This window comes from Carcharhinus amblyrhynchos, chromosome 21 (genome assembly GCF_965287045.1).
Source record: "Carcharhinus amblyrhynchos chromosome 21, sCarAmb.v2.hapA, whole genome shotgun sequence".
Classification (NCBI taxonomy): Eukaryota; Metazoa; Chordata; class Chondrichthyes; order Carcharhiniformes; family Carcharhinidae; genus Carcharhinus; species Carcharhinus amblyrhynchos.
This window is the reverse complement of record NC_137344.1, coordinates 28,037,981-28,051,587: the sequence shown is the minus strand read 5'-3', so window position 1 is coordinate 28,051,587 and position 13,607 is coordinate 28,037,981. Positions and strand designations below refer to the sequence as shown.

Below are 13,607 nucleotides of genomic sequence, written 5' to 3'. Positions count from 1 at the left end.
TGTGTTCTTTTTTCATATACTTCTCTGAAATTTAACAAGGGTGAAGTATTATTCTAGTGTAATGAATAGGCTGCGTTGGCAATTTTTGTTATTACTTTGCAAACCTGATCTTTCGACATCGAAAATTGAATACATCAATTTGAAGTGAGAGACTACTTGAAATATCAATGTTGTTCTTTGTATGAAAAAGCCAGAAACTTTAACAAAGGCCGAGAGCTTGTGCCAACTAACAATTGTGGAAATAACATACTTCTTCACAACTTCCAATGGTATTGGCTGATATTAATAGTGTGTCAATCATATACAGGCATGAGTGACTGAGATTGAATTCAGGATGGCTTCATTTCTCATTTTAAAAATTCTAATCTGAACGAAGGATAAGTACAAAGCCCATGAGCAGTGGCTCAGTTTGGTTTAATCTACTTAACCAAACCCATCAAACTCAAAACCTGGAAGACCCTGATAAAGTTGTTTTTCCCTCTTTAGCTCAATGCGAATTCCAAATTCTCCTCTAACGCTATTACAGGAGAAGGATCTGAACAACTGAATGGGTCTCCTGTGCGCTGACGTTTGCCCTCATTTTCAGTGGGCACTTACACAAATCATTGGCAGCAGACTGATTCAGCAGTTCAGTTTTCCCTCCATTTGAATACAAAAATATTGCGTGGGCTTTCAACGATTTCACCAAGTTCTTGTCCTGAAATGTCCTCTGTGGTGAGAACTGATGCTTAAGCTTTGATTGCAAGTCCATTTACTTGATGCTCATAAATGATAGTGGGTGAAGTTGAAGCAAAGGATGCAATGATGAGTTGTGCCCTGGGTGCTTGTGATCATTTTTATGCCGTTAGCTTGTGCAGGCATTGCACAATGTTTTGGATTTCTTAATTTTCCCTTGCATCATTGTTTAGGATGGAAGCAACAGAAATCCCAGATGTAAAGGAATTCCATTTGTAAAGGAGGCACAGTGGTTAGCATTGCTGCCTCACAGGGCCAGCAACCCGGGTTCGATTCTGGCCTTGGGTGACTGCCAGTGTGGAGTTTGCACATTCTCCCCATGTCTGTGTGGGTTTCCTCCTGGTGCTCCGGTTTCCTCCCACACTCCAAAGATGCGCAGGTTAAATTGCTCCTTGATATCGGGGGGTTAGCAGGGTAAATACGTGAGGTTACAGGCATAGGGCCTGGGTCGGATAATTGTCGGCGCAGGCTCAATGGGTCAAATGGCCTCTTTCTGCACTGCAGGGATTCTATGGTTCTAGTAACACAGGCCTTGTTTGTATTTTTGTAATGCTCAAAGCACCATTTTAGTTCATATTTTGATATAATTTTTCTGTTCCTGAAGGTTGAAATGCCTTTTGTTAAAAAAAATTGGAGTCTCATGTTTATTCCTTAAGGTGGGGTTTTTTTTAAAAGTGCATTGCGTTATTCTTTCATGGTTGAAATGGTACAAATTGAAAGCAACTAGGCCAGTAGGTACAAAATTATATTTGCAGATCTTGAGAAGCCTACTTACCATGATTGAGGACTTGCTTTGAATAAGCAGGGAGATCATTACGGATCTGGCAGCAAAGACATCTGCCATTATATTGCAGCAATGTTCAGTAATGTCACTGTGCCCTCAACCTCATTCTAATAGCTTATTCTTGACAAGCTCTGCAAAATCAACACTTATATCAGAATGGTGATTGATGTTTCTATTGGCATGACCAGAAATTAAATTTCCTTTCTTCACTGTTAAAAAAGCACCCCCGTTAAATTTTTGCAATAACCTCCATTGCATCTTCCCTGTACCTAGCCCATGCATACTTGGAGGCATCATCATTTAATTGAGTGAGGCTCGCGAATTTGAAAATTCAGGATTTAGTGCTGATTTTGTAGCCCGGTCATTACTGCAACAGGGAATCAAATCAGTCGCTGTGTTGCTCATCTTTAAAATAGATTTTATTACAATCCACTTGATTGTGCATCCGATGGTTCAGTTCCTTTACAAGATTGTGAGTAAAATTTTGGCAATGACCTTGGCTTGGATAATTTGACAACATACTTTATTTTAAATACTAACAGGATTCATCTCTGAGAATAACATACGGTATAATGTTCACTATTTATTGTTCATGGCACGAACCCACTTAAAAGCAACAGGGCCTTTAACCAAGTCAAGTGAACAAACAAAAGTAACTCAGCGGTGTCCTAGAGTGCATATATTTGAGAGAATTTTATCAGTTTATTTTCTGATCAGCGCATATTACCACTATGATACTGACTCATTTATGCCAGTGAGAGAAACGTGACAAGAATCCAAAATCCCCTTATTTGTAGATTTATTTTTGATCTTTTGGCACTAAATGTTTTAATGAACTGAGATACTAGGTCAAGCATACTGAGAGGAGTTTGGTTCCCTTGCATTATGCATTTCTTTATATGTCAAGTGGGCCAGAGCTGGTTTTAAATACTTGAGGGTCAACAGTTTCTAATGCAGCTGACACACTTCAAAGTTCCCTTCATTTGTAACGTTGCAGATTTGTGTATCGAGGTCTGCCTTCAAAGAGCTTACCGAAAGATCAGGGCCGCTCAGCCTAATCTCCATTCATAGCAGCGGGACCAGAGAATCCCAGCTGCAGACAAGGTCGGAGAAAACAGACCCAGACAGGGCAGCATGGTGACACAGTGCTTAGCACTGCAGCTTCGAAGCGCCAGGGACCCGAGTTCGATTCCCGGTTTAGGTCACTGTCTGTGCGGAGTCTGCATGTCCTCCCTGTGTCTGCGTGGGTTTTCTCTGGGTGCTCTGGTTTCCTCCCACAGTCTAAAAGGCGTGTTAGTTAGGTGTGTTGGCCATGCTACGTTCTCCCTCAGTGTAACTGGACAGGTACCAGAGTATGGCAACTAAGGGATTTCACAGTAACATCATTGCAGTGTTAATGTAAGCCTACTTGTGACACTAATAAATAAACTTTAGTATTTAAAATTGAGATCTTGATTTAAAAAGTTAAATTTGGGATTAATGTCTTCAAATCATCCCCCACCCCTCACTTCATGCCTCACCCGCTACCCCACTCCCCCACCCCCAAACTTTCTCAAGAGAAGCGTTCTTTTTGACCTCCACAAACTTGCTACAGGTTGGAGTGGAATTATATACCAATCACCTTTGAATGTGAAGCGAAAAGATGAGTGGTGCCCTCCTTATATAGTGCTTACTCATTAGGAAGATTCTGTGATCTGACATTTTGAATATGCTCCTGATGCTACTTTGCAATGTTATTATAGATAATAATTTAGAGTAATGGCATTTGGCCCATATCCCTCCATACCCACCATACCCATGTAACTATCTAATTGCTTTTTAAAAGACAAAATTGTATCCGCCTCTACTACCTACTTCTGGCAGCTTGTTCCAGACACTCACCACTCTCTATGTGAAAAAGTTGCCCCCCTGAACACTTTTGTATCTCTCCCTCTTACCTTAAACGTATGCCCTCTAGTTTTAGACTCCCCAAGTTTGGGAAAAGATATTGATTATCTAGCTGATCTGAGACCCTCATTATTTTATAGACCCCTATAAGATCACCCCTCAGCCTCCTATGCTTCAGAGAAAGACATCCCAGTCTATCCAGCTCTTATAACTCAATCCATCAAGTCCTAGTGGCATCCTAGTAAATCTTTCCTGCACTTTCTAGTTTAACTGGAAACATTGTTCAATTGGAACATTGAGTATTAGGCCATTACTTAATTAAAGACCTTAATGGAACAGGGAGTCTAGTGGCTAGACTGCCCCTTCTTGTCCTGGGAAAGCTGAAGGTCACTTCAGGCATGGTGATTTCAGTCAGCCGTCTGATCTAAGTCTTCATTCTGGTCTGTGGGCTATAAAAAATTTGAAGTGAGTTGGTCCCATTAACCTCCGTGCCCCTGGACACCTGGCAGGCTTCCATATCCCAGCAGCCCTCCATTCTGTAGGAGTGATTCCCCTTTCTCTTTCTAAGAAGCTGCAAGTGTCCGGTCTGTGTGGTGTGGGGGCGGAGGCGGGGGGACTGGCGGAGGGGAGGGTGTGGTGGGTGGGGGTTGTGAACTGTTATTTCAGTGGTAGTGAGGAGGATGCCCCTCTTTCATGAGGGGTTGGTGATTCTTCCCTGGTCAGCGGGAGGAGGTCATCATTTCTGTGGTGGAGGAGAAGAGGGCCTCTCTCTGAACGAAGAGATTGGGGCATCTTTGAAAATGGCAGCCCGCTCTCGGTGAAGGTGACCTCGCCGGTGTGCCTCACCATGCTTTATATGCCAAAGGTGGCTGAATCTCACTTGGGCAGCACTGCCAATGACAGCAGGCAACATTTCCATTCTCCCGTTGGTAACAGCACTTCAATCTTTTCAGGAGAACCGTGGCCATAGTCTCTATCTCAATAGCCACATGATGTAAAAAAATTCTGTGTTCTACTAACTGTGTGAAAACATGTCTTCTAACATTTCCCTTAACTTTCCCCATGATGATATTGAATTTCTGCCTTTTATATTGATCCCTAAAATCTTTCATCATTCACCATCTCAAAAATACGCATCAATTTAAAAACTCTATTAAATTTCCTCCTAAGCCTCCAAATAAAAAAATGCCCAGCATTTTCAAGCCATGCTCCAATACTTTAGTATCTTATTCTTTGTATCATGCTAGATAATCACAGCACTATCCTTTCCAAAGTTCTCATTTCCTTCTTGAAATGTAATACGCCAACTGTGACTGAACCGATGTCTTAATCCTCTTAAGTGTTTCCATTTCCAAAATGTCTTTGGACACAATAGAAATGTTTGTCCTGTTTTTGTTGGATAAGAGTGAAAACTGCACAAAGAAAATTACGAAATCCTGTGATGTGCTCTGTAACAGTGTGCCTTTTATTGACTTGTTCTTTGCAATAGATTAGTATGGTGCCAGAATGAATGGGTTTACGCTGGTGAAAGGCTAACTGCAGCTAATCCTAATTGGAGTTAATAGGAAACTCAGTCACTGTTACTTTTGGCGTTTTGACTTTGTGTGTTTTTCTCCCAGCAGCAGGCTTTCTATCGAACGGACTTCACACAACTCCTCGAACTCATGGGCAGTGGGAAGGAATCTCTAATATTCATGAAAAAGAGAATTCGGAGATTGTCAACACAGTGGATTTTGGCAGCTCAGAACCTCAACCAGAAACTTGAGACAAGAAAGAGGCAACGGAAAAAGGTGAATAGATAGTGGAACTTGAATAGGAATGATATTGATTTGGGCATAACCCCGATTCAAAAATGTACAATGTCAATCAGCCATAACATAATATAAGTAATATTTTTGGTAAATTGCTTATTGGTGTGTTTTATTCCTCAGTATTGATTTAACTTCAGAGTATGTGTGGCGAGTTTAAGTTGATTCATTAATGTCACAACTAGGCTTAGATTAACACTGCAATAAAGTTACTGTGAAAATCCCCTAGTCACCACACTCCGGTGCCTGTTCAGGTACAATGAGGGAGAATTTAGCATGGCCAATGCACTAACCAGCACATCTTTTGGACTGTGGGAGGAAACCGGAGCAGCTGGAAAGAAATCCATGCAGACATGGGAAGAATGTGCAGACACCGCATGGATAGTGACCCAAGCCAGGAATTGAACCTAGGTTCCTGGCACTGTGAGGCAGCAGTGCTAAGCACTGGGTTCCAGGGATGTAAATGTTGTGCCTGCCACACAGTCAATTTTAACCCTTACACAGTAGACAAAGAATTGTGAGTAGACTTCTTGTTAGTACAACAATACTTATTTAAAACACACAATCAATAATCACCCACCCAACCAACAATCGGTTATTTTACAGAAAATACTAAAGTTCAAGTCCAATACTAGACCTTGACTTAATTTTGTGTGGCTGGCAAGTACCCAGGCAAATACTGGCCTTTATCTGTGTGCTGGTCTCTGTAGTCCTTTGCATAGTCTGGTCCTTTGGTCTGGTCTGACACTCCGGCTCTGGCCTTCCTTCCTTCTTGAGTGTGGTGGCTCTCCTCGTGCTGGCATTGCTGGCGATGGTCACTATTGTTGTAGCTCATTCGTGGGGTCAGTGGGAGAGAGAGCAGCTTCTGTTGTGCAGTACCTTTTATCCTTCCTTGGTTTTGTGTCCTTTTTTGGGCAGTCTCCTGATTCTTATCAATCAATCAGTCAGGACTTGATCACCCTGATAAGAGTCCAGTAAGAAGTCTCACAACACCAGGTTAAAGTCCAACAGGTTTATTTGATAGCACAAGCTTTCGGAACACTGCTCCTTCATCAGGTGAGTGGGAGTTGTGTTCACAAACGTAAGAGTCCAATCAGGTGTTGCCACACTGATCGCTGGGTGTAGGTGCTGGAGATACATAGGTCACATACCTCTCTCCCAAATAAGGGGTTAAGGCTCCCCTTTGTCTGGTAAACAAGTATGTTTGACCAGAGAGTGTCTATTGTCTTTGGGATGGCCTATTTCCTGTGGATTCAGTCGTCTGAGCTGCAGCCTGTTTATCTCTGACTTTTAAGCTGCAGCCTGCTGTTTTAGTGCTTGTCCAATTATCCCAGCATGCTCTGTAAATCGCCATTTTAGGTGGCCCATTCAGCCATATAAGAAATAATCCAGTGAGAAAATAGCATCAAAAGTCCATGTTCCCTCAATTTTGAGTTGCTTATCATTTGATTTATTTCCCAACCTTCTATGATAAGGAAAACCAAGCAGTATTAAGTATTTCTGCAACTCTCCATCCTACTTCTCAACAGATATTGATCTAACTCTTTTCTGAAAAGTGCCAATTGATCCTGAATCAGCAATGAGTTTGTTCCACATCTTGTGGGGAATGAAATTATGTTTTCTAATCTCCAATATCGCTCACGACAAGTTTGATGGCAATTTCTATTGTTCACTAGGTCCAGCCTTTAGTTTATAACTTTTACATAAATGATGTTGGACTCCACAGGCCCTATTTTACCATTTTGAGTCTAAGTGCTGAGTGGACTTGAAACTGGGAGTGTTACAGACCTGACTTTTAGACCCGTTCTCAGGCACCCCTATACGCACTCTGCCTGAAAAAATATCAGTGATTCTGAATTGCATTACACAAGCCTGTGGGCAGTGCTTAATGCGCCCGAAATCCTGCAGCTCCAATCGGCGCCTCCAACTGCGCGTGCACAGAAAAAAAAAGATAGAATGCGGCTCCCCTGCCACATCCCTCCCAGGGTGGATGATGCCTCCCTTTGGCCCCACTGACATTGCCCCACCCCCCCACAGCATTACTGACTGCCTTATCCCCCCACCCCCTCCACTGATCACAGGCCCGTCCCCCCATCTCCCCCATCAATCTCAGGCAGAGTGGCAGCGGACCCTCCCCTTCCTCCCCACTGATCTCGGGTAGAGTGGCAGCGGACCCTCCCCTTCCTCCCCACTGATCTCGGGTAGAGTGGCAGCGGACCCCCTCTTCCTCCCCACTGATCTCGGGTAGAGTGGCAGCAGACCCCCTTTCACTCCCACTGATCTCGGGTAGAGTGGCAGCGGACCCCCTCTTCCTCCCCACTGATCACAGGCAGAATGGCAGCGGACCCACTTCTCGCTCCACCGATCTGAAGCAGAGAGCAGTTGGACACTCGGCACTTACCTCCTCATTAACCCTCACTGATGGAGTGCCCAAATCGGATTTATATGGAGCATGTCTGTTTCGCACCAATTCCAGATGGGCAAATGCGGTGGTAAAGGGGGAAGTGCCAGTAAAGCTGGGTGTGCCGCTCATTAAATCAAGTTAAATACATGCAAATGTGGATCATACTACCCGCCTCACGCCCGACTTTACCAAATTGGTCAAAACACATGACTTTGCTACTAACAACGCAGCATCATAAAAGATCCCAGAGTAAAAACAAACAAACCACATTTAAGTAGCAATAAAAGAACATCTGCAGGCAACTCAGCAACACTGAAATAAGCTGAGGCTGTGAGAGCTGTAGAGAGCCTGATTTTTTTTTTAATTGCTTAAAGGCCACAATGTCACAATAGGGTGCTGCATTGCTTCATCAAAAAGAATGTGTCTAAACGAGAGTTCATGTGGATATTTTATATGTATCAAATATAGCCATTATCTATGAGCTTTAATAATTGCAAATTATTTAGAATAGCTTTAAGATGCCCTGTGGAATCGCATGACCAGACTTAGATACACAACACAACAGCAGCCTACAGAACAGAGCTTACTGGAGGAATTTTACCAGCATATCTTCCTGAGGTTCGTAGAATCCCCCCTGAGGCCAACGGAGAATGCCATTCTCCAAGCCTCATCCGCCACCGGAATTGGGACGGGAATGCTGGTATAACTCTGGCCTAGATTTTCAGTCTGCTATAGGTAGTTGCTCACAACTGCTGAGGCAGTTGGACATATTGATTAATCTTGGTGCTTTGGGCTAGGAAAGGGCCAGCAATAATCTGCTAAGGTTGCCGCTCTGCGAGATAACCAAGAAGCAAAATAATAGCTACTGGAAATGACATGTGATGTCAGGTGCAGCTATAACTAAGCTATTTTGTCGTGCACTCCAACCACCAGATAGGAGAGCTAAACTTCTATTGAGACTCGTAAATGAAGATTTCACTTGAGTGAGGTGCCAGAGGTCTATCAACATGTATGAAAACTGTATTCCAGAAAATGTCACGGGAAGACAAAAAAATGTCATCAACATGATCAACAATGATTAACGTTTACAAAGTGCTGTTAACATAGAAAAAATCTAATAGTGTTTATCTACGTACATGCAGCTTTAAACAATGATTTTTGGCACTATGTTGCAACTAATTTATCTCTGCTGGTGGGGAAGCTTCCAGAAATAATCATTCAGTATAGAATTAATCACATGATTATATGTGGATTGATCAGGAAGACCCAGCATTGATTTCTTAAGAGAAAATAGTGCTTAACTAACATGCTGGAGTGCTTTGAAGAGGTAAAAGAGATGTGATGTACACCGAGTTCCAAAAGGCACCCATTACTGTGCCACACCACACATTTGCGAGTAAAGTTATAGCTCATGGAATAAAAGGGAGGGGAGGAATTTGTGTAGAGAATTGGCTGAGTGACAGGAAATAGCGAGGAATATTGCTGGTTATTTTCTGGACCAGAGGAAGGTTTGTAGTGAAGTGCCCGAGGCATCGATACTGGGACCTTTGCTTTTCCTCACATAAATTCATGATCGAGATCTTGGTGTGCAGGGAGCAATTTCAAAGTTTGCGGATGATACCAAAACTTGTAAGCATTTTAAATTGTGAGGAGGACAGTGTAGAAGTTCAAAAGCACGCACAGACCTCTTGGTGGAATGGACAGTTAGGTGACAGATGAACTTCAAAACAGAGAAGTGCGAGATGATTTATTTTGTAGGAAGAACGTGGGTCTGAATTTTACACTCCGCCCCCGCCGCCTCCACCTGCCCCGGGGAGGGGGGGATAGTGTGGGGGGAGTTGAAGGGCTCAAAATGTTAACTGTGTTTCTCTTGCCACATATGATAGAAATCTTACAGTACAGAAAGAGGCCATTCAACCCATCGAGTCTGCACTGACTACAATCCCACCCAGGCCTTACCCCCATATCCCTACATGTTTACCCACTAATCCCTCTAACCTATGCATATCAGAACACTAAGGGCAATTTTAGCATGGCCAGTCAACCTAACCGGCACATCTTTGGACTGTGGGAGGGAACCGGAGCACCCAGAGGAAAGCCACACAGCCATGAGGAGAATGTGCAAACTCCACACAGGCGGTGACCCAAGCCAGGAATCAAACCCAGGTCCTTGGAGCTGTGAAGCAGCAGTGCTAACCACTGTGCTACTTTGCTGCCCAAGCTGTGCTACTGTGCCGCCCCCAATATCTTACAGACATATCATATCAGACAAAGAACAAACAAGATTACATCATAGGAACAGGCCCTTTGGCTATCCAAGCCTGCATCAACCAAACTTCCGATTGAACTAAAACCCTTTACCCTTCCGGGGACCAAATTCCTCCATTCCCAACCTATTCATGTATTTTTCCAGACACCCCTTAAAATTCACTATTGTATCTGCTTCCACTACCTCCCTGGCAGCGAGTCCCAGGCACCCACCACCAGCTGTATATAAAAAAAACTTGCATCATGTATCTCCTTTTGCCCCTCACACCATAAATCTGTCCCCCCTAGTAATTGGCTCTTCCAACCTGGGAAAAAGCTTTTGGTTCTCCACTATGTCCATGCCCTCATAATCTTACAGACTTCTATCTGCTCGCCCCTCAACTTTGTCATTCCACTGAGAACAAACCAAGTTTCTCCAACCTCTTCTCATAGTTAATGCCCTCCATACCAGGCAACATTCTGGTAAATCTTTTCTGGATCTTCTGCAAAGCCTCCATATCCGTCTGGGACTGTGGTGATCAGAATTGAACACTATGTTCCAAGTGCAGCCCAACAAAGGTCCTATAAAGCTGCAACATGTCTTGCAAATTTTTAAACTCAGTGCTCCAGCCGATGAAAGCTAGCATACCGTATGCCTTCTTGACTACCTTCTCCACTACCTTCTCCACCTGCATTGCCACTTTCAGTGTCCTTTATTACCTGTATACCCAGATCCCTTTGCCTATCAATACTCTTAAGGGTTCTGCCATTTACTGTATACTTCCTATCTGTATTAGACCTTCCAAAATGCATTACCTCACATTTGTCCAGATTAAACTCCATCTGCCACCTCTCCGCCCAAGTCTCTAACCGACCTATATCCTGCTGTATCCTCTGGTGGTCCTCATCACTATCCACAAATTCACCAACCTTTGTGTCGTCCGCAAACCTACTAATCAAACGAGTTACATTTTCCTCCAAATCATTTATATATATTACAAACAGCAAAGGTCCCAGCACTGATCCCTGAGGAATGCTTGTCACAGCCCTCCGTTCCAAAACGCACCCTTCCCCTGCTACCCTCTGTCTTCTATGACCAAGCCAGTTCTGTACCCACCTTGCCAGCTCACCTCTGATCCCATGCAACTTCACCTTTTGCACCAATCTGCCATGAGGGACCTTGTCAAAGGCCTTACTGAAGTCCACATAGACAACATCCACTGCCCTATCTTCATCAGTCGCCTTCGTCACTTCCTCAAAAAATTCAATCAACTCAGTAAGACACGACCTCCCCTTCACAAAACCATGATGCCTTTTGCAAATACATCCACTTATTTCCAAGTGGGAATAAATCCTGTCTTGAAGAATCTTCTCCAGTAATTTCCCTCCAACTTTCAGAAGGCTCACCATCCTGTAATTACCCAGATTATCCTTGCTACCCTTCTTAAACAAAGAAACAACGTTGACTATTCTCCAATTCTCTGGGGCCTCCCCTAAAGCCAGTGAGGATACAAAAATTTCTCTCAAGGCCCCAGCAATTTCCTCTCTTGTCTCTCTTCGTATTCTGGGGTATATCCCATCAAGTCCTGGGGACTTTACCTTAATATTTCTCAAGAACCCTAATACCTTCTCCTTTTTGATCTCAACATGACTCAAACTATCTACACATCCTTCCCAGACCCATCATCCACCAAGTCCTTCTCTTTGGTGAATATTGATGCGAAGTACTCATTTAATACCTCACCCATTTCCTCTGGTTCCACGCAGAGATTCCCCCTCCTGCCTTTGAGTGGGCCAACCCTCTCCCTGGCCATCCTCTTGCTCTGTATATATGTATGAAAAGTCTTGGGATTTTCCTTAATCCTCCTGGTCAATGACTTTTTATGACCCCTTTTAGTTCTCCTCACTCCTTGCTTAAGTTTCTTTCTATTTCCCTTGCATTCCACACTTGCTTTGTGTGTTTCCAGCCTCCTAACCTGCTGAGACCTGGTGAGTTTATCCAGAATTTTCTGCTTTAATGGAAAATGTTTCTGTATGAGGCACCACTTCAAGCATAATAACCTATTTTTTACTTTGGCCATGAATAAAAATATAGCAATCATATATTAAAAATTCACTGGTTACATGCAGTTTTGATCAACTTTTAGATACATTCCTTTCCCCACATTTAACTGGAAACTGCCGATTGAAACTGCACTATAAGTACACTCTCCTGTCTGTGGTGATGCTAATGTCTCACAGTTTTAAGTTTCCTAGCTCCTGAGACTGCACTGCAGAAGAATTGCTATACTCCAATAACTTCTATTTTCCCATTTTTCAGATTGCAATAAAATTTGTTATTTGACTGTAAGTAAGAGTACAAGAACAATATTTTGTGTGAAAAGAAGACAATGAATTTTATCCACATGCCTTGTTGGAATTATCACCACCCTGAAACTGTGTTTCGTCTGCATCGACCACACTGATTCTCCCGTGATTATGTGTAGTATTTGTCCCTTTAAGGGCAACACAGCAGAGTAAGGGTCAGTTAGCTTGGGAGACAATTGGAATGCCAAGTGGGTAACACTCAAGGGGGTGGACATATACATTTCACAAATTCTCCCATTGTCCTTCATTTGGCCATTTATTGTCTTTCATTGCCCTCCCACTTAGGCAGTAGATGTAAGGGACTGGGGCAGCCATGCTGGCTGCTGTACTGCTACACAGTTTTTCTTAGTATTAAATAAATCGTGGGGAAAACACAGAGAGAAAACTGCCAAATAAAAAGAAATGACAGTCCTAAAGTGGCAAGGTATTAAAAGTGGCAATACACTTAAGGTGGCAACTACAAGAAAGAACAAATGGCTATGGACAGGAAAATTGGAGAAGACTCCAGGTGGCGGGCAAAAAACCGTTCATAAGCAACAAGCACCTCATGGAAAAGTGGAGGCAATGAAGACCTCATGGAGAGGCAACAAAGATCTCAGATACAAAGCAACAGAAGACCCAAGAAGGAGGACATTGAAAAACCTCAAAAGGGCATTGAAAAACCCCAGAAGGAGGGCAATGAAAGACCCCAGAAGGAGGTTAATGAAAGACAATAAATGACCAAATGAATGGTAATGAGAAAATTGAAAATTGCTTGGTGGGAGAAAAACATTGCCAACAGTGGGGTTTGGTCATTAGGCATTCCAATTGGCCTCCCAAACCAACTGACCCTTATTCTGCTGTGTTGTCCTTAAAGGAACAAATACTACACATCACCACAGGATAGCAACATGGAGAATCAGTGTGGTCTATGCAGATGAAACACAGTTAGAAGTTGGTGATATTTGACCAACCAAAAGGGTTTAGCTGATGTTGAGCCAAGTTAAATGGAATGTTTCTTTTGTGAAATGTAGATGTCCAGTAAGAACATGATGGATTCCCCTCAGAAGTAACACAAAGATTAAAGATTTCAAAAGAGACTAGGAACTATTGAACATAGAGAAGAATCTGTAACAAGTATTAATGCTTGAGAGAAGACGCTAAAATAAGAAGATGAAATGACTGATTGCAAACTTTAAAAACAGTTGCAAAAATTTACAAAATTAAGTTAAGAAGAGGAGCTATGTGAGATAATGGAGAATAAGGTGAACTCCGTGAAAATAAGAGCAAGTCTTCATTCTATTCTGATGCAATGAAGAATTGAATCAGGAGAAGAATTGAAGAAGGAAGTTTGACAATGAGAAATTGACTGAAAACGTAAAAATCTTGAAATTGT

At 42.8% G+C, this 13,607-nt stretch overlaps 1 protein-coding gene across 2 annotated transcripts in view; it reads left to right on the top strand.

The window, feature by feature from the left end:
* Window positions 1-13,607, top strand: part of mgat5b (alpha-1,6-mannosylglycoprotein 6-beta-N-acetylglucosaminyltransferase B) — an 834,607-nt gene that overhangs the window by 520,576 nt on the left and 300,424 nt on the right. Inside the window, exon 7 of one of the 2 annotated variants that reach the window (XM_080208895.1) lies at window positions 5,029-5,196. In XM_080208895.1, coding sequence (XP_080065021.1) covers window positions 5,029-5,196 — 168 coding nt within the window. Of the gene's footprint in view, window positions 1-5,025; window positions 5,197-13,607 lie in introns of both variants that reach the window. The other variant, XM_080208894.1, reaches the window with a different exon arrangement.